The 18,926-nt window shown below is 63.2% G+C and overlaps 1 protein-coding gene across 3 annotated transcripts in view; it reads left to right on the top strand.

Moving 5' to 3' along the window:
• Window positions 1-16,235, top strand: part of PHF2 (PHD finger protein 2) — a 67,475-nt gene extending 51,240 nt beyond the window's left edge. For 2 of the 3 annotated variants that reach the window (XM_082694171.1, XM_082694172.1), the window contains 13 exons: window positions 529-620; window positions 1,670-1,759; window positions 2,401-2,769; window positions 3,627-3,746; window positions 4,161-4,276; window positions 5,615-5,793; window positions 5,882-5,952; window positions 6,635-6,798; window positions 10,925-11,199; window positions 12,379-12,474; window positions 12,850-12,959; window positions 13,334-13,718; window positions 14,342-16,235. In XM_082694171.1, the coding sequence (XP_082550297.1) occupies window positions 529-620; window positions 1,670-1,759; window positions 2,401-2,769; window positions 3,627-3,746; window positions 4,161-4,276; window positions 5,615-5,793; window positions 5,882-5,952; window positions 6,635-6,798; window positions 10,925-11,199; window positions 12,379-12,474; window positions 12,850-12,959; window positions 13,334-13,718; window positions 14,342-14,430 (2,156 nt within the window). In that variant the 3' untranslated portion in view covers window positions 14,431-16,235. The remainder of the gene's footprint in view (window positions 1-528; window positions 621-1,669; window positions 1,760-2,400; window positions 2,770-3,626; window positions 3,747-4,160; window positions 4,277-5,614; window positions 5,794-5,881; window positions 5,953-6,634; window positions 6,799-10,924; window positions 11,200-12,378; window positions 12,475-12,849; window positions 12,960-13,333; window positions 13,719-14,341) is intronic. The other variant, XR_014301528.1, reaches the window with a different exon arrangement.
• Window positions 16,236-18,926: the final 2,691 nt, after the last annotated feature.

Genomic DNA, 18,926 nt, shown 5'->3' with positions numbered 1-18,926 from the left:
CCGGGTGGTCTGACAGGGCGACCGCTGACCCCTGGGTCCGCCCCTCTGCCGGGGCCCAGAGAAGCAGTCAGTGACCTGGTGGCTGAGAGATCTGACGGCTCTGCCTGCGGCTCCCTGGCCAGAAGGGGGGCGCCTTGTCCCTTTTCTGCGGGGCTCGCCCAGCCTCCAAGGGTGTCTCAGGGGCGATGCTTGTCCCGGTGGCCACAGTGGGGGTCCCAGCCACCACAGCTGTGCAGGAGCACATGGGGTGTGGGTATACCTGTGGCCCCTCACTCCAGTGGGCCAGGGGACAGGCAGGGGGCGAGCTGGGCTGCCTGCCTGGGAGCCCCGGCGAATGGACAGTGGGAGGGCTGTCCTGCCCTGCACAGGGCGTCTCGGACAGGGCTCTGAGGTTCCAAGAGGGACCGTTGGCAGTTGGGCAGGTGGCAGTGGGTGGAGGTCCAGCCCTGACCCCGCCCCCTACCCACCATGTGCGATCGCCCACAGGCGGCCACCCTCCTCTGACCCAACCCCTCTACCTCCCGCCAGGTTCTCACAAGTCTGGGAAGCAGCTGCCCCCTCATTTAGTCCAAGGAGCTAAAATTCTCAATGGTGCTTTTAGATCATGGACGAAAAAGCAGGTAGGGATGTGGGCCAGGTGTGTCCCCAACTAGAGGGGAGCGTGGCTGGTGCGGAGCCTCCCCAGTGCTGGTCCTTCCTTTGCTGGGTGTCCCCCTGCCCACTTGTAGCAGGAGCAGGGTGCTGGGAAGCAGATCAGGGACTGAGGGATGGAGGTCAGGGGGCCTGGAGAGTCCGTGGGAGGAGGGTGCGGGGTGGAGAGGGGGCTGAGTGCACCCGAGGGCTGGGCCTGGGTTAGGGTCAGGGCAGGACGGAGAAGAGCCTCTTGGCTTCCCTGGCTAGCCTAGGCATCAGCTCTGAAGTGGGTTTTACTCCTGATGTAGGCCTCCCTTTGTACTGTGTCTCCCCATTGTGGCCCCCGTAGCACATGGCATTTTACCCCCAAGTTACCCCTGATGGTATGCCCAATGCTCCCCCCCCGGGCCCGCACCAGCAGCACTGTCCTGACCCCAGCATGGCCTCCCAGCAGCGCTGTCCTGTTCCCCCACATGGTCCCCCGAAGCAGCACTGTCCTGTCCGCCTCCCCCCCCCGGCACTGAGCACTCCAGCAGTGCTGTCTGGTGACCTCCCAGGGCTGTCCTACAGCCACATATCTGGCCTCGAGGCCTGGAACCGTATCTGGTGTCCCTTCTCCCAATGGTAGCCGCCTTGTGCCCAGCAAGAGAGGATGGCCCATATCACTGCCCAGCTGCTGGTGGCCTGAGGCACCTCATTCTCTCTGGGACTCTGTAACTCCCCCTGTGGAGAGGGGTGGTGGCAGGGCCCTCTTATGAGCTGATGTCCAGCTAGGGGCTGACCAGTGCAGGACCCATGCAGCCATTCTCTGCCTGCGGCAGCCCTTCTTACGTGCCCGTTTGGGCTGCTGGGGTGCTGGGTTGTTAGGCAGGAGAGGACCTGGAGGGACAGTGTGGGTGAGTCAGGATGCTCGGCTGTCGAGCCTGCTTGGGGACCCTGTGAGTGGCAAGGGGCAGGGGCAGCATGGCCTGGGGTGGGTGGACGTTGGCTCCGGACCGGGCAGCTGACTGCTGGCCCCACGTGTGCTGCTCTTCAGGCTTTGGCAGAGCATGAGGACGAGCTGCCGGAGCACTTTAAACCTTCCCAGCTCATCAAAGACCTCGCCAAAGAGATCCGCCTTAGCGAGGTAGGACTGATGCGGGGGGAACAGCCAGCCTTGGCCCCGGGACCCTCTGCCTGCCTGCCAGGGACTGTCTGAGATGGCTCCTCCCGCGGCCCTCTAAGGCAGTGTCACTGGTGGGATGGGGACTCCAAGGCACCTGTGGCTGCCCGTGGCCTCCCAGCCGGAGCTCCCCAGGTGGGTGGGGAGGGGTCTGGAGGCAGGACGGTTCAAGCCGCTGGAGACCCTGCCTGTGTGAGCCTGACTACTCCCAGCCTCTTCGTGCCGTGGGGTAGAATGGTGGCTCCACCCAGCAGGTGGAGGGGTCAAGTGGCTGATGGTGTAGACAAGTGGCACCTTGTCACACGGGTAATGTAGATGAGTGTGTCACACGATGGTGTAGATAGATGTGAGCGTGTTGCACGATGCTGTAGATAAATGTGTGTCACACAGTGATCAGACAGATGCGAGTGTGTCACACAGTGGTAGGGACAGATGTGAGCGTGTCACACGAGAGCTGTAGGATAGATGTGAACATGTCTAGCCGGTGGTGTAGACAGATGTGTTGTATGACAGTGTGGGCGGAGGTCCTTTCTGTTGGAGCGTCAGCCACAGCCCGGGCTGAGGCCCTGCTGGAGGGAGGCCACCTCTTCTTCTCCTCTCCCTAGAATGCCTCCAAGGCCGCCCGACCCGAAGTGACCCCCGCAATCTCCTCAGATGAAGTCTGTTTCGGGGATCGGGAGAAAGAGGAGCCCCCGTCCCCTATTGAGGCCAGCCCTCCTCGGTCCTTCCTGGAGAAAGTGTCCAAAAAAAAGACTCCCAAAACCGTGAAGATGCCCAAGCCGTCCAAAGTTCCCAAGCCCCCCAAACCCCCCAAACCCCCGAAGCCCCCCAAGCCACTGAAGCTCAAGGATGGGGGCAAGAAGAAAGGGAAGAAGTGCAGGGGCGCGGCCTCGCCCACCATCCCCAACCTGGACCTGCTGGAGGCCCACACCAAGGAGGCGCTGACCAAGATTGAGCCTCCCAAGAAAGGCAAGGTAGGTAGCCGCACCCTGCCGCCGGTGGCCGGAGGTCCGCAGATATCTCCCCTGTTGGGTGGAGCTGGGGCTGCGGAGTCCTTGGGCTGGAGGCTTGGGGCGGGTGGGCTGTGCCCCAGGGAGCTTGGAGCAGTGGGGAAGGCAGTGGGGTCTGTGCTGGGACGGAGGGGCACCACGCAGGGTCGCCTGGGGGGACGAGCTGGCTGTATCGTCTCTGAGACCCAAGCGCTAGCCGAGATCTGAAGGTGGGCCGGTGCCCAGTGGAGAGTAGGAGGGAGGCGGAAAGGGGACCGGTGATGTGGGCAGTTACTGGAGGGGCCTGAGCCCCTACAGGCCGTGAGAGAGGTGGACCTGGCCCTGGGGACCTACCAGTACGACCAGAGGCCCTAACGTGTGGGCTTCGGGGCCATGAGCCCAAGACCAAGCCTCACGGAGTGATTTCCTGCTAGTGGGAGGTTGTTAACCACTTCTTAGCTGGGGGTGGGGGCGGGTCGGTGGTGGCCCTGGCTTACCAGGCTCACTAGGGCCGACATCACAGGGCTGCACTGGGGCACATCAATTTTCTCATCCTTAAGGCAAAGAGAATGGATGAACGAACAAATGAACAGATGGATGGGTGGCAGGAAAGGGGGAGAGAGGAAGGAAAGAAGGGGGGAGAGTGCGAGAACGGGTGGGTGGGCGGGTGACGGACGGGTGACGGACGGACGACGGACGGACGCATGGGTGGATGGGCTGCTGCATGTGAGCCTGCAGGAGGCAGGGGCTCTGTGCTGTGTGGCTCTTGCTTTGCCCTGTAGCCTCAGGGATCCTCGACACCCTCCCACGTCCACTGCTGGGTCATGACTGCTGTTTCCTAGGCCACAAAGAGTGTCCTGAGTGTGCCCAACAAGGAGGCAATCAGCTCGCAGAATGACATGGAGAGGCTAGAAATCCGAGAGCAAACTAAGAGCAAGTCAGAAGCCAAGTGGAAGTACAAGGTGAGGCTGTGTGTGTGCAGGTGTGTGCAGGTGTGTGGACCTGCCCTATGGGGGGCTGTGTTCTTTGAGAAGGGGGTGTGGGGGGGTGTGCATGGGCTTGGTGGTATGAGTGGAGGCCTGTTTCCTCCTGGCCCCAGGGCGGGCAGTGAAGGTGTGGGTGTAAGTGTGGCTTCTGTGGGGCCATCGTCCGTAGGGTTGGGTGCCTTCTGGCCGAAGGGGCCAAGTGCATCACTGTCTGAGCTCATGGATAGCCCACCTTGAACTCACACTCCCTGGAGCCGAACCGTGCAGGGGCTGCAGAGAAGGGGGTTTCCAGGATGATGCGGTCAGAGGGAGGAGGCTGGCCTGTCCCAGCGCCTCTGCCTACTGGTTGCCTGTGTGGGGCTCAAGGACGGTCCCGGGTTTGCTTTTCAGAACAGCAAACCTGACTCCCTACTGAAGATGGAGGAAGAGCAGAGGCTGGAGAAGTGCCCTCTGTCAGGGGGCAAGGACCCCAAGTTCTCATTCTCCTTCAACAAGAGACTGCTGGGGTATGTGCGTCCTCATGCACACGTGCCCCTCGCCCGTCACACGTGCACCCCCCCCCACACACACACACATGCCCTCACGGAGGGCTTCCCAGGTGAGGCTCTCCTCCTGAGCAGGCAGACCCCTTCCCTGCCTCCCGGGCTGATAGCTCTGATGGGTGGGGGTGGGGGTGGCACAGAGGGGAAGAACGTGACTCCACGGCTATTAGCCCAGTTGCTGTCGTGGGCTGGGTAGGGCGGGTCAGGGTCCCGGCCTTGGGCCCAGAGAGCAGTGTGAACCCACTATTCTCAAGTGTACCTAAAATTATGGCTGAGATGGGGGCTATGGAGGAAAAATCTCTGGGGCCTTTGGGGCCTGAGAAGTCAGGAGGGCTTCCTGGAGGTGGGGGGGGGGCACTGAGCTGAGAGGTGGAGCGCCCAGCCTGGCAGGGCATGTGTGTGTGGGAGTGGGCATGTCTGCGTTCTAGACTGTGGAATGGGTGTGTGTCTGCTGACCAGCTTCGCAAGCCAGCCAGCCACCCCTCGCCTGCTGAGAAGCCCGGACCACCCGTGGTCCCTCATGCACTTGCTCGTTGAGTCTGAAGTTGGGGTGCGTGGCCCTCGGGGAAGCGGCGCATCCCAGTGGGAAGGGGGCCGGCATTTTGCCGTGGGCTTCAGTGTCCTTGCAGATGGTGGGGAAGTGGGGCCTTGCAGAGCCGGGCGCGATGGGGCGTCACACCGGAGGCCTCTTAGCATCGTGCTGAGGCTGCTCCGCGAACAGGTGGGATGGGGGTGGTCCGAGGGCCCCGTTGCCCTGACCTCGTGGCCCTAAGCACATTGTTGGTGGATCTGAAGGTCAGGTGCCGGGCCCCAGGGGCAGCGGCAGATGACAGCAGCGGGTGACAGCAGCAGGTGCTCCTGCTCCGTCCACTCCCGCAGGGCTCCCTGCCGCCTGGGAGTGGGAGCCATCCCGTTGGCAGCCGGTGCAGGCCCTGTCCTGGCCCACTGTCCCCATTGCTGGGTGCGGCCAGAGCCCTGCCTTGCACTGACAGGGAGGCCCATACAAAAGATCCCGCAATTTATTTCTCTGAAATAGCCACGGGGGAGCCCAGGCTATCGGTGCTGGCTCCGTCTGAAACTGAGCTGGTGCTGGACCCCAGGGCAGGGGGCAGTGAGGCTCATGCCTTCTAATAGCCCAAGAAAGGGCCGGGCATGCACCCCGGGGCCACGCGCCGTCCTCGCCGGGGCCACAGTGGCTGGGAGGAGGCTGTGGGATGGGGACGTGTGTGGCCAGCGGCTGGTCCTCTGAGGCCCAGGATGGAGTGCGGGGGAGCACTGAATGACTCACTCGTGCCCCCCTAGCTCCAAGGCCCTCAAGCCGCAGCCCAGCCCAGGCGTGTTTGGGGCCGTGCAGAGCTTCAAGGAGGACAAGCCCCCGCCGGTGCGGGACGAGTACGAGTACGTGTCGGACGACGGGGAGCTCAAGATCGACGAGTTTCCCATCAGGAGGAAGAGGAGCGCCCCCAGGAGGGATCTGTCTTGTGAGTGAGGGAGTGAGGGTGGGGACTGAGGGTGGGGAGCGGCCGCCCTCCCGGGGCCTCTGCCAGATGCACGTCTGCTGTGTTTCAGTCTTGCTGGACGGGAAGGAGCCACTGCCCACGCCCGCCTCAAAGCCAAAGCTGGACTCGGCACTCTACAAGGTAAGGACGTGGGTGCTGGGCCCCAGGAGGCCAAGCCAGGGCTCCTTCCCTTTCTCGGGCAGTCCTGCCATGCAGTGGGACGGGCCTCACGGCTTGGCGTGGGGACTGCGAACGGGGTCATCTTCTGCCTTGTCTCAGGCGTTCTCATGGGGACGGTGGCCTGGGTTCTGGCCATGGGCCCCACAGATGAGTGATGAAGACGGAGCACACGGAAGTCTGTGGGTCTCAGTGAGTGGCCACCCCGCCCTCAAAGATAACGAATGGGGAGATGTGGGGCCAGGCCTTGCTCTGTGCTGTGGGAGCTGAAGTCAGGCCACCTCCAACCCAGGACACGGAGGCTGTTTCCAAGGAGGCCAGGGTCCCCACAGAGCCAGCAGCCAGGGCCTGACTGGGGTCCCCGAGCACGGGCGTGAGCTCCCATCTGCTTCCTGCCCAGCCACACGGCTCCTCTCGCATCTGTGGTCAGAACTGGGGCTCATGGGGCCACAGGGCAGGGCGTGAAGATCGCTCTGCCCTTTGGGGCGGCCGGCAGTCCCAGCAGAAAGCCCTGGCTCCAGCCCTGCCCGCGGTGCACATTCCAAGGGCCAGCTCTTCACAGACTCGGAGGAACGTCTTTTTATGGCCAAAGGGAACCAGTAGCTCTCCCCCAAACTGCCTCTGACCTGTGGCTTCATCCCCGCAGCAGAGTGACGACTCCTCTGACGAGGGCTCGCTGCACATCGACACGGACACCAAGCCCGCCCGCAACGCCAAAGGGAAGAAGGAGGGCGCGGGCTCGGCGGCGGGCATCCTGGACCTGCTGCAGGCCAGCGAGGAGGTCGGAGCGCTGGAGTACAACCCCAACAGGTGTGCAGAGGGCCCCGGCCTTCTGCAAGGTGGGGCGTGGTGGTTGTGGCAGTGGGCGTGAGGGGGCAACCTGGGCCCCTCCGGAGTCAGGGCGGCCAGAGCAGGACTCTGCCCCAGCAGGGGTGGTGCCGGACCGCCAGGGCGAGGAGTGGGGGCTGGTTCCGCTGGCCCCCAGGGTCTGTGGAGCTCCTGGATGTGTAGATGGGGGGAGCCTGAGAGACGTCTGTAGGGGCTGCCCTCCCTGGGAGTCAGTGGAGGAGCAGGGCTGGGCTCTGGTCAAGGGCACTTGGTGTCTCTGGGACCCAACGCGGCAGAGACCTCACCCACAGGGAGGGAGACGGTCGCTTCCGAGCTTGGGGACAGAAGAGCTGAGAGGTGGGGCTGGATCTGCTGGGTTCCCAGGTGACCACACCCAAGCCAGATGGCCCCGAGCCACGGGTGCGTCCAGGGAGGCCCCTCACTGCAGCCGGGGAGGCCTGGGTGGCAGGGTCCCTCCGGCCCAGTCCTGCCCAGCCCAGGCCCCTGAAGGGAGAGAAATGGATGGATCCCTCCACCCGTTGTTGGATGAAGGGCCTCCGCTCGTTTCTGTGGTGATGGTCCCGGTTGAAGACTCTCCATCCAGTTAAACTTGGTTTTTAAGCTTTGCGGTCGGTTTTTTTTACAGGGGATTTTCACAAGTACCGCAGACATAACTGAGGGATCAGGGCGTCCCCAACAGGGGACCTCTACTGCCCTGCTCGTCCTTAGGACAGCAGCAACTCCCACACAGGACAGCTGGGTCAAGGACACGCTGCCAGGAGGCGGCCCGGGCAGGGCCAGAATCCCCTGTCTGCCTGATGACAGACCCCGGGGGTGGGGACTCCAGAAGGTCCCCCGTGCTGGGCGGTGATGTCCAGCAGGGGTGACCTGCCTGAGGAAGGTGGGGCTCACACGGCCTGAGCAGTGCTCAGCCCTCTCAATCTGCCTCCAAACCTGGGTCCAGAATCGAGGTCCCAGAGCTGCACAAGCTGGCGAGGAGGCCACACCGCTGGCCAGCGTCAGACACACTGGAGCCCAGGGAAGCGGATTAGGCCGTGTTGGGAAGGGCTTCTGGCCTTCTTTCGGGAATGTCTGTGGTGTGCGCCAGGCTGGGTTCCCAGACAGCCAGAGACACCTTCTCCCTGGGGGTAGCAGGGGGGCTGGGGGTGTTGGCAGCCCTCCTGGTGGCCCTCTGAGTGTGCACTCCCGCTCAGTGCCCAGGGGTTTCTGTCCATGTGCAGACATGGGCCCCTCTCGGGCAGACGTGCTATATCAGGACTTTGGCCTGAGGCCCCTGTGCTGGGGGCAGTCGACCTGTGACCCCCTTTCCAGGAGCGGCCCTGTGGCATGGGCTCAGCCCCAGGGAGGAGGGTGGCCAGCGTGTAGGTGTGCTGCTCACTGCTTTGCAGACATGCACATGTGCCCTCACACCCGCCCGCGTGTGTGCACACGTGCCTGCCAGGCCCACCCCTGCTGCCTGCCGCGGGCAGTTCCTCTCTCCAGTCTCCCGTTTGGAGAGCAGGTCAGTTTTTGATGGTCTGTTTGCTCTGTTTTAAGTTTTCACTGTTGTGAAAAAAACAGCTGAAAAAAAAATGGAGGGAAATATGTTAATTTCTTGTGGATGGTTTGTGGAGTGTTTACTGCGGGGGGTGAGGGGAGAGGATTTTGGTATGATAATTGGAGGATTAAGAGATTATTTTCCATGTGTGTTACTTTGACTTTGCCCCTTGATTCACCGGCCCATGTGGGTAGACCGGCGGCCCATGCCACGTGCGGCCCTGGCCTCCACTGGCCTCCTCTCGGGGGTGGCGGAGCTGGGCTGGGACCACGCCGGCACCGGGGGGTCACTCGCGGTGGGTGTCCTGGCCCCCTGCCCTCCCGTCCCTGTGGGAAGCCTGGTGTCTTCCCAGCCTTGGTGGGGCCACATCCACGCCCGAGAGCCGAGCGTCGTGGGTGCTGGGCCAGCTGGGGGCTCCTGCTGTTTCCGTGCAGGTCGGCAGTCTGGTGCAGCAATGAGACGCTGTGTGTTCCTGGTCGGACCTGGACAGCCCTTTGGCTGCGCAGCTTGGACGGGGCAGGCAGCATCACGGGGGTGGAGCAGAGGGGCCAGGAGCTCCCAACTCCGCAGGGGGTCTGCCCAGACTGATTTTCCCACTCTTCTGGCTTTGGAACTGCAGTCCTATTTGGTTCCAGTAGAAACCACAACACTGTGGTCCAGTGTGTCTGGGATGGGGCCTGGGGAGGTGGTATTTGTGGAGGGCTGCCTGTGGGAGGAGGCCAGAGTCCTTGGCCTGGACCCCAGGTATGACCGGCAGGACCGCTTCTGTCCCAGCTTGCTTCACGGGGCCCCCAGGACCTGTGGGGATGGTTTGTGTTTGTGCTCCCTGGGGGCCAACTCAGTCTCCCCAGCCCCAGGCTTGGGAAGCTCTCATTTCTGAGTGGGGACACATGCCCCTTTCATTTTAACGGTCTTACTAAACGTGCATCCAGCACTTGGTGGTGGGGGTTGGGGGGGCGTGGTGTGAGAGCCGATGAGATGTACATGTTGCAGAACCCCCCCCAGAAGGGTGTGTGTGCACTGACACTTCGGGTATTGCTTTGGGGTCACAGTAGCCCTGCAAGTTGGTTGATCCCCTGGGGGGGCACATGGGGCAGGCAGGGTGGGGGCGGTGCTGGAGGTCAGACATAGGATGGGGCCCTGCAGTTGCTCCTTGGGCCTTTTGGGTCTGTGATGGGGAGGAGGCCTAAGCCGGCCTATGGGTCCCTCACCCCATATCTGGCTCCTGCTCTTGTCTCCTGGGGGTCCAGGGAGTGGAAGGAGGGTCTGCTTAGGAGTGCCCGATGCATGGTTTGACTGGGGGCCCCGCAGACCAGGATGGGCTGTCCTATTCCCAGTGGCCCACAGGCTGGGGTGATAGGCAAGGACAAGAGCCAGAAACAGCCCCCGAGGGGAGCTGCCTGCTGGGCCAGGGCCACTGGGAGCTTCCTGGGCTGAGCTGAGGAGGTCCCCCGAGGAGGCCCAGAAGGATCCCAAGGGAGGGTTTGCTGGGCTGAGAAGGAAAGTGAAGCTTCTGGAGGAGCCCGGGCCTGGGCTTGGAGATCTCTCTCCGTCTAGCCATATCCAGGACCCTGCTGTGCACAGGGGTGGCGAGGGGGCCTGCCTCTCCTTCCCAGAGCCCAGGCCAGCAGAGAGTACGGGGCCAGGTGGTGGCACAGCCTCACTGGGTCCTGGAGGGAGGGGAGCTGGTATAACTGGGAGGAGGGGGCGTGGGGGTGGGCAAAGGGGCAGGGCAGAGCACTGGGGGCAGTGGGTGCTGGGGTCAGGTCAGCACAAGGTGGCATTGGGAAAGGCTCTGAGCTGTTGTGTGGCCATCAGGTAAAGAACAGGTGGGAGAGAGAAGTTGTGATCAGAGACAGGAATGGACGTGCTCTCTCTCTGCCCCCTCCTCTCCCTTACGCCTCCTTATGTCCCTTATGTGCCCTTCTCTGTCCCTGTAGAGAGTGGGGGCAGAGAGCTGGCCTTTTTTAAGTGGGGGTCATCAGCTACCACTATGTTGTACCCCAAGCTCTCTTCTGACCACTTGGTGGGAGGGTGCTGTGGGCCTGGATGGAGTGCTGTGGGCTATGGGGTGTGGGCTGTGAGCTGACTGCTGTGGGCCCGTGGACTGAGTGCTGTGGGTCGTGGGTTTGTCGGCAGAGTATGTGTGCCGTGGACTGAGAGCCATGAGCTGTGGGCTGTGGGCTGAGTGCCTTAGGCTACATGGGGTGAATACCGGGGCTCTGGGCTGAGTGCTACGGGCTATGGGCTGTGGGCTAAGTGGCATGGGTTGTGGGGCTGTAGGCTGAGTGCTATGGGGCACGGGCTGTGGGCTGAATGCCATGGGCCGTGGGCCGAGTGCCGTGGGCTGAGTGCCGTGGGCCGTGGGCCGAGTGCCGTGGGCCGTGGGCCGAGTGCCGTGGGCCGAGTGCCGTGGGCCGTGGGCCGTGGGCTGAGTGCCGTGGGCCGTGGGCCGAGTGCCGTGGGCCGAGTGCCGTGGGCTGAGTGCCGTGGGCCGTGGGCCGAGTGCCGTGGGCCGTGGGCTGAGTGCCTGTCTCTCTGTGCCTCCAGCCAGCCCCCAGCCTCCCCCAGCACGCAGGAAGCCATTCAGGGAATGCTGTCCATGGCCAACCTGCAGGCCTCTGACTCCTGCCTGCAGACCACGTGGGGTGCCGGCCAGGCCAAGGGCAGCTCACTGGTGGCCCACGGTGCCCGGAAGAACGGGGGTGGCGGCAAGAGTGCGGGCAAGCGGCTGCTGAAGCGGGCAGCCAAGAACAGCGTGGACCTGGACGATTATGAAGAGGAGCAGGACCACCTAGACGCCTGCTTCAAGGACTCGGACTACGGTGAGCCCTGTGGGGGGTGTGGGCGGGCTCTGGCCTGCCCCCTGGGGCCTCTCCGCGGTGCCGCTGGGGTTCGTCCTTGTGCCGACCCCTGGCCCTTCTTTAGGACATGGAGAAGTCGGCCTGAGGAAGCATGTAACTCGGTGGAGGGCGTGCCGTAGTCACCGCCCAGAAGGACATCCGCCCCGGCCCCAGCCCCAGGTCTCCCCGTCCGCGTGCATTGGGTCCTGGGTGCAGGCCGTCCTTCACGGGCTCTTCACGGCCCCACACGTGCCCATGTCCGCTGCCGGTAGACGCCTGGTGGCTTCCTCCTCTTGGCCACTGTGATCACTGCTGCTGTGAATGCGGGTGCAGGGGTCATTGTGTGCCCATGGCCGTGGTGTCCCCGGGCAGGGACCTGGGAGGGGGCGTGCTGGGTTGAGGGTCCATTCCCATGTTGCCTTCTGAGGACCAGCCCGGCCATCCCCCACGTGACCATATACTCACAGACACGTTGAGACCCCATCTGCTCTGCGTGTCTCTGTGTGGATAACAACATTGAGGCCCAGAGTGGCCCACATCTGAGGGGGGCAGAGCAGGGATCCTGAGGGGCATGACCCCTCATGCCCTACCCCAGTCCTCCGGGCCCTGTACATGCAGGACTCAGGAATGCGCACCTGCCTGCGTGCTTGGCCTGCCCCTCGGGGATGGGTAGGGTGCCCCCGGGCCAGCGATATACTGGCCCCGGTGGTGCAGGGTCTGCCTTTGGTGTGGTCCTGATGCCCTGCGCTCACACTCCTGCCCCTGGAGCGCCCTCCTAAGGAGAGGCTGGCCCGGCCGCAGCTGGTGGACAGACAGCAGGGAGCCCCTTTTCTAGCCTCCTGTGGGGAGTGGGCGGGCCCTGGGGGCGAGGACACAGTGTAGCGGAGGCACCTGGGAGTCGCCCAGGGCTCCTGGATGGGGCTCCGCCATCGCAGACTCGCTCCGATGGACTTGGGATGTTTTCTTCTCTGACAGCTGCAGAGAAGGAAGCAGTGGACACTGCAGCCAGGCTGGGGCGGGACCTGTGGGGGCTGCCAGGGCCTCTTGTCTGACCAATCCCTGCCCTCCCTGGGGCTGCCTGTGCCCGTGCGGGTGGTCTACCTGAAGCCCCCATCCCCCAGTGGCACTGCCGGCTCAGGCCTTTCTCCCCCCGCCCCCTAGTTTACCCCTCCCTGGAGTCTGACGAGGACAGTCCGGTCTTCAAGTCCCGGTCCAAGCGGAGGAAAGGCTCTGACGATGCTCCCTACAGTCCCACAGGTAGTGCTGTGGGCAACGCATCCCCTGCCCATCCCTCTGGCTTGAGAACTGTGGGCCCCCTGGCTCTGTGAGGGTGCTGGTGGGGCTGGCTGCCTGCGGGAGCCTGACCGGGGCTCTGAGGAGGCCAGTCCTTCAGCTGGTTCGTCCCGTCTTTGCACCTGGCTGGGTCATGGCAGCCAGTGGGGTGGAGGTCTGGTCCACTGTCTGTGTGGCCCCTGCCTGCTCTCCTGTCTTGCTGGCGTGGGGGCCCTTCCCACGGGGCTCATGTTGGCCCTCCCCATGACTCAGGGACAGACTGGGGCAGGGTCAAGGAGGCTGGGAGGTGTTTCAGGGGATGGGTGGCCGCTCCAGGCAGGGTGGTGTTCTCTCCCACAGCGAGGGTTGGCCCGTCGGTGCCAAGGCAGGACAGGCCTGTGCGTGAGGGCACCAGAGTAGCCTCCATCGAGACCGGGCTGGCAGCTGCCGCCGCCAAGCTGTCCCAACAGGTGAGGAGGGGCCCTGCCTGGGCTCAGGCTCCCCAGATGCCTCTGCACCTTCCCGGCCCTATGGCCAGCCTGCCCAGGCTGGGAGCTATCAGAGGCTTGGGGACGTCTGAGTACTGCTGAGCCCTGGCAGTGCGCAGCTGGGGAGGTGGGAGCTGGCAGTGGGTCCCCCGGCAGCTCTGAGTCTGTTGGGGGGCGGTTATGAGGGGGGGTGAGGGGGCAGAGGACACGTCCCCTCGTGCAGGGGGCATGCTGGTCTGCACACAGGCCCCGGCGCTTCTCTGGGGTTTGCGGTGAGTGGGCGTGGGCCTATCCCTTTTTGCTGCTGGGGACCAGCTCTTTGGTGTCTGAAGTTGGCTCCTATGCTTCCTTCAAAGGAGGAGCAGAAGAGTAGGAAGAAAAAGAACACCAAAAGGAAGCCGGCTCCCAACACCCCCTCCCCTTCGGCCTCGGCCTCCACCACGTCGGCCTCCACCACATCGGCCTCCACCACGTCGGCCTCCACCACCCCGGCCTCCACCACCCCGGCCTCCACCACCCCGGCCTCCACCAGCACGGCCAGCAGCCAGGCCTCACAGGAGGGCAGCTCGCCCGAGCCCCCGCCCGAGGCGCACAGCAGCAGCCTGGCGGATCACGAGTACACCGCAGCCGGAGCCTTCTCAGGGGCCCAGGCTGGCCGTGCCTCCCAGCCCATGGCCCCTGGGGTCTTCCTCACACAGAGGCGGCCCTCTGCGTCATCCCCCAACAACACCGCTGCCAAAGGTACCGTGCCCGCGCGCCCTGAGCAACCCTGCTCTCGGTCAGCACTGCGGGGACCACGGGCCTGCTCTGTGTCACCATGGCCCTGTGTCTGTAGCCACGTGCTTGGCTAGTGTGGGGAAGAAACGGTCCCTCTCAAGACCAAAAGCTACGGTCCCTCATGGGGCAGAGGCTGGGCTGGTGGCCTCAACGCTGGAGCCTGGCTTGGAGTTGGGGTGTGGTTAGCTGTTTGCTGAGGGTTCTCTGGGTGGGGCGTGAGGGGATCCAGGGTCCCCTACATGATTTGGCGGTGGGACTGCCTACTAGGTCCCTTAGATTCTCACTCTCCCCAGGCCCCTGATCTGCCCGTATCCTGGCCGTAAGACCCAGCTGGCCATGGACACGAGGAGCGTGGCTCCTGCTGCCAGGTGGAAGGATGGGCCTCACTCTGGAGTGATGCTGTCCCTTGTCCCTGTCAGTGCAGCCTCAGGCAGGGCACTCTGCTGGCCGCTGGTGGTTCTGCAGGGACTGGAGTGGCTGGGGCTCAGGTCTCGGAGGTCCATCTTCCGGAGACAATGGGGGTCTAGTAGGGGCTCCTCTGGTCTCTCGCTCACCTGGCATTTTCCCATCTCCTTCCCTGCCTGCAGGAAAACGTACAAAGAAGGGCATGGCCACCGCCAAGCAGAGGCTCGGGAAAATTTTGAAAATTCATCGGAACGGAAAACTGCTCCTTTAAAGTTTGGAAAGCCAGGATCCTTCCGCTCCGCTCAGGACCCCCGGAGCCCCGCTAGAACATCAGCCCCCAGGAGGGTGGCCGCGCTGCCTCACCCCAGGGAGGGCCTGGCCCCCTCCCGGCCACCACTCCCCCCATACGAGCATCTGTTGCTTCAGCAGGCGGAGCTCATCGATGTGGACAGACATCCTTTCTCAAGTTGCTTAGAGTGACCAGTTCCCGAAACTCAGCCCTGCCCGTTTGAGGACCATTCCAGTTTCAGGAGAGCCTCCGGGCACCCCTGAGTATGGGTGTGATCGCAGGGCTTCTGCAGCTCTGCTGGGAGCACGAGTCCTTTGAGGAAGGAGGAGTGAGCCAAAGCTCACCAGGCCCAGAGTCTGAGCTGGCCACAGGCTGGTAGCCTCCAGAGGCTTAAAAAAGGCAAAGAACACTAGAGAGGAAGAGGAGGAGAAAGTGGGGTCTTATGTGCCCCCCTACTCTTCCCGAGTGATTCTCAGACAGTCCAGAGAGCGTGCGGCCCGGCCAGGAGAGGGGCCTCTGTGCTCCCCGGCCAGTGGCCGGTGGGCCGGATGGTGGGTGTCGTGCCCCGAATGGCCAGGGCCTTTCTTGGGATGCTGGGGCCGGCAGCAGGGTCAGTGTGTTAGTGGGTGGGGGCGCTGTGATGGGGTCCCCCTGGAAGGGTCAGGCCCAGCCACGACGTGTGGGCTAGGGGCCCAGGCTAAGCCATGAGGGTGGGCCCCCGCTGCCCCACCGGCTACACTCCGAGAAGCACTTCTCATTCGAGACACCCCGCCTGGCGGGACGGATGGCGGCGGGGCAGCCTGAGGACGCGGGGCCCGGCACGTCTGTCTGTCATCTGTCCGTGTTTGGTGTCGAGTCCCTGGGTGGACCCTGGACCGAATGTCCGCCCGTCGACACAGAGGGGCTGGAGTTGTTTCTCAGGCAATCCTGTATTTTAATTTTAGATCTATCTCCTGAAGCATATTTTTCATAGAATGTAGCGTGTAAATAGCTTTTTCAATAACTTCTTTTTTATAAGAGTAAAAGTATCTTTAGGAATTTCTTTCTAGAGAGTCCGTCATTAACATTTATACGAGTTTTTTGCCGAGTATGATGAACACTTGGTTTCTGCCTTCCTTCTTTCTGTTTACTGTTCCTGTTGGTGTTACTTTTTTCTTTTAGGAACTAAGGTATTGCCTGAAAAACAAGTGGGTGTGTGTGGAGCCTTCTGTCTGTCTTTGCAGCAGCAGCCGTGCGCGAGACCCGCTCCAGACGCGACGGGAGAGGGCTCTTCGACTCGGACACCAGCTCTTTCTTTCCTTCTCGTTGGCGAAGGGGGTGGGGATGCAGTTATTTTACTTAGCACCTTGTGAAGTGTTTCTGTGTTTTGTGATGCTGTAATTTATTAATGTTTGTAGCTTTTTATATTTGTACATTTCTTATGAGCTTTGTTTATACGCCTGTCCCCGGGGGCCGTGTCCGCGAGGCCTGGCCCCGAGGCTGGCTGCAAGCTCGCCGGGCGCTGGCTGCGCTCACTGTGCCGTCCTGGCGTCCGCGAGGCTTCCTTTCCCGTCCTTGTTGAACATTTATATAATCTAACCCGGCCATCCAGCTGTTCTCTCTCTTTTATTTTTTAAAATTTATTATTATTATTATTTGGCAACATGTACATTTCTAACAAAGTTTACCGTGGCTATTAAAGTGTTTTATTTCCCAATTCATATTACTCTTGTATCGAGTCCCTAAGGTCTAAGGCAGCTTAGATCAAAGTTTTAAAAGAGTAAAAATATTTCAGGTTTTGTACAGAACCCTGTCTGTGTCATTCCTGCTCCTCGGCCAGCGGCGGCTCCCGTGGTGGGGGTGGCGAGAGGGAGCCCCAGGGACTGGGGCGCAGGCCCAGACTGGAGATGCGGGGGCCAGCCATCCCCTCGGAAAGCGTGCTCTGCCCTGCACCCCAAAGCTGCAGCTCCTGGCACCAGCCTGCAGGAGCCGCCAGAAGAGCCCATGGGGACAGGCAGCCTTTAGAGGCCTGGCATCTATCCATCGGGAGCCTCCAGAGGCACAGCTGAGAGGGGTGGGGGGCGGGGCAGAATTCATTATGTACCATGTGTTGCGAAGTACAGAACTGTAGCACCTGGTGCCCTCCTCGCCCCTTCTGTCTGAGCTTTGGTTCCCTCCATCCTGCTGGGTGTCCAGACAGACATCCTCTATCCCACACCGTGGCTGAGCACCTCCAGGACCTCAAGGGAGCTCAGGATGGGTCAGGGTTGGGCTCCAGGCACCCATCCTCCTGCCTGGAAGGGGCTACCCCTCTGTTGGACATCTCGGACATCTCTGGGCCCTTGGATATGGCATTCTCAAGTACCTGAACCCGCAGTTCCCTCTGCTGGATCCCACACGAAGTGGTGGCCTCCACACACTCCCCGCCTGGCCGCTCATCCTGCTTGCAGCTGCCTCATCCCGGCCCATTTGTGCGGCTATTGAGACTGGACTTTCAAAGGTTGTCTGGGATCTGGGCTCTGAGGCCCAGGGCCCAGGGAGAGGCTCCCAGGGGCCACCCAGCATCCTCTGTGCCCCAGGCCCCATCCCGGCCTGCCCTTGGGGAACCCTGCTGCTGGGTGCCCGGGCCTTGCCCTCTGCTCTCACCAGGGCCCCGGCTGCCTGTGTGAGGTCTCCACAAGGTCCCTGGCTGGGTGTGTCTGAGCACAGACCCCGGGCCTGCATCTCTGGGTGTGCCTGTGCGGGCACGGCGGGGACTGGGTGCTGCTCTGGCCTCCTGGGGTCTTCTCCCTTCTCCGTAGGTGGCCGATAGCCCCAGACAATAAAGTGGGGAGGGGGGGTGCCGAGCGAGCTCCCAGCACAGCCTGCAGACCCGCTCCTCACCCAACAGTAGACCCTCCTAGCAGGGACCCCCAGGGACCCCGCTTAGTCCGTTCGTACAGAGGGCCTGGCTCTCGGGCCACCAGGCCTCCCTCCAGATTTCACCACTGGCTTCCGGGGCTCCCTGACGCGGGCGCACACGCGCAGGCCATAGCGGCTGGAGGTCAGAGGCCCCACCCCCAGAGCCGTGGCTCGGACACAGCAGGTGCGTGTGTGCGCGGGCAGGTGCGTGTGTGCGCGGGCAGGTGCGTGTGTGCGCGGGCAGGTGCGTGCGTGCGCGGACAGGTGCGTGCGTGCGGATCACTGCGAGGTTGGGCGGGTCCTCTCCCTCCTCTAGAGCCCCGTGTGCAGCCGCGCTCACCCACGTTCTGACGCGAGGCCCCGGCTCGCCATTTCCCCCGGCCTGACGGGAGCGCAGCCAGCATGAGCGGAACGCGGGCCGGGGAGCCCCCCGGCCCCAAGCAGGCCCGCCCTGGACAGAGCCGCCTGACTGCTGTGGACGACGCAAGGGCCAACACGAAGCTGCACGCCAGCCGTCCGAGCCGTCGGAGCTGTTTGTTGCTGCCGTGGGCCTGGTCCGTCCGGCGGCCCAGGGGCCATGGCGCGCGCCCCGTGCCTCCTGTTAACACACACGCTGCTCCCCAACTCGGCTTTCAGAGTTCAGCTGCACGCCGTGGGCGCAAACACCTGCTGCGTGCCCGGCGCTGTGCTGAGAACCTTCTGGAGCCATCATCGAGGCCCACCAGAAGCCCATTTTACTGAGGAGGTCACCGAGAGGTTTCCTGGAGCGCCTGCGGCGCAGTGTGGAGGTACGAAAATGTCGGTAGCAACAGGAGCAAAGGCCCCAAGGCAGGAGACGTTCCTGTGGGACTCCCGCCCTCCCCCAGGGCTGCTCTCCCCTGGGAGTCGTGTCCATGCAGGCGGGACCTCCGCACTGGGGGCAACCTGGTCTGCTTTGCACCACTGCCTCCCTGGGTGCCTGGAGCCTGGGGAGGAGCCAGTCCCCAAATGAGCAGGAAAGAAGGGCCCCCCTTGGTGCCTTGGGGAAATACCGAGAGTGACCACGAGGGGGCAGGGGAGGGCCGGGAACCTGCCTCCGCGGGCGATGGACGCGGGAGCTCGGTTAGCTCTGGTGTGTGAGGGGCAGGGGGTGGCGTTGGCGCTGGGGCTCCTGGCCTAGGGGACAGCCCCCGCTCCAGAGAAGTGAGTGGTCAGCGCGCTGCAGTGCAGGCAAGGGGGGAAGCACGGTCCCGTCGGCGTCGTCCTAAACTGCGAAAGCGGCCAGTGCGCCAGGGCCTGTGCCAGCACCAGCCATGTATTGGTGGGCTCACACTTGCAGCTGTCCTCTGTGGAAGGTCCTAGCACTGTCTTTATCTTATGGTGTGGAAACCGAGGCACGCAGTCTCGCCGCTGGTGGACCTGGGATTCAGGTCCAGGCAGGACAGTTCCTGGGTCCTGGGGGAGGAGCTGTGCCAGGGCAGAGAGAAGGGGGCTGCTGTGCAAAGGCCCTGAGGCTGGGGCAAGGCGGGATGCCATCTGATGACAGCTGGAGCAGGGGGCCTCAAAGTTGGGCAAGGCAGCACGGCCAGGCCATGCTGTGGCACCTGGAGCTTGTAAAG

The sequence above is a fragment of the Mustela nivalis genome, assembly GCF_964662115.1.
Source record: "Mustela nivalis genome assembly, chromosome: 13".
In the NCBI taxonomy this organism is placed as follows: domain Eukaryota; kingdom Metazoa; phylum Chordata; class Mammalia; order Carnivora; family Mustelidae; genus Mustela; species Mustela nivalis.
The sequence above is the reverse complement of the archived record's forward strand: the minus strand, read 5'-3'. Positions and strand labels throughout refer to the sequence as shown.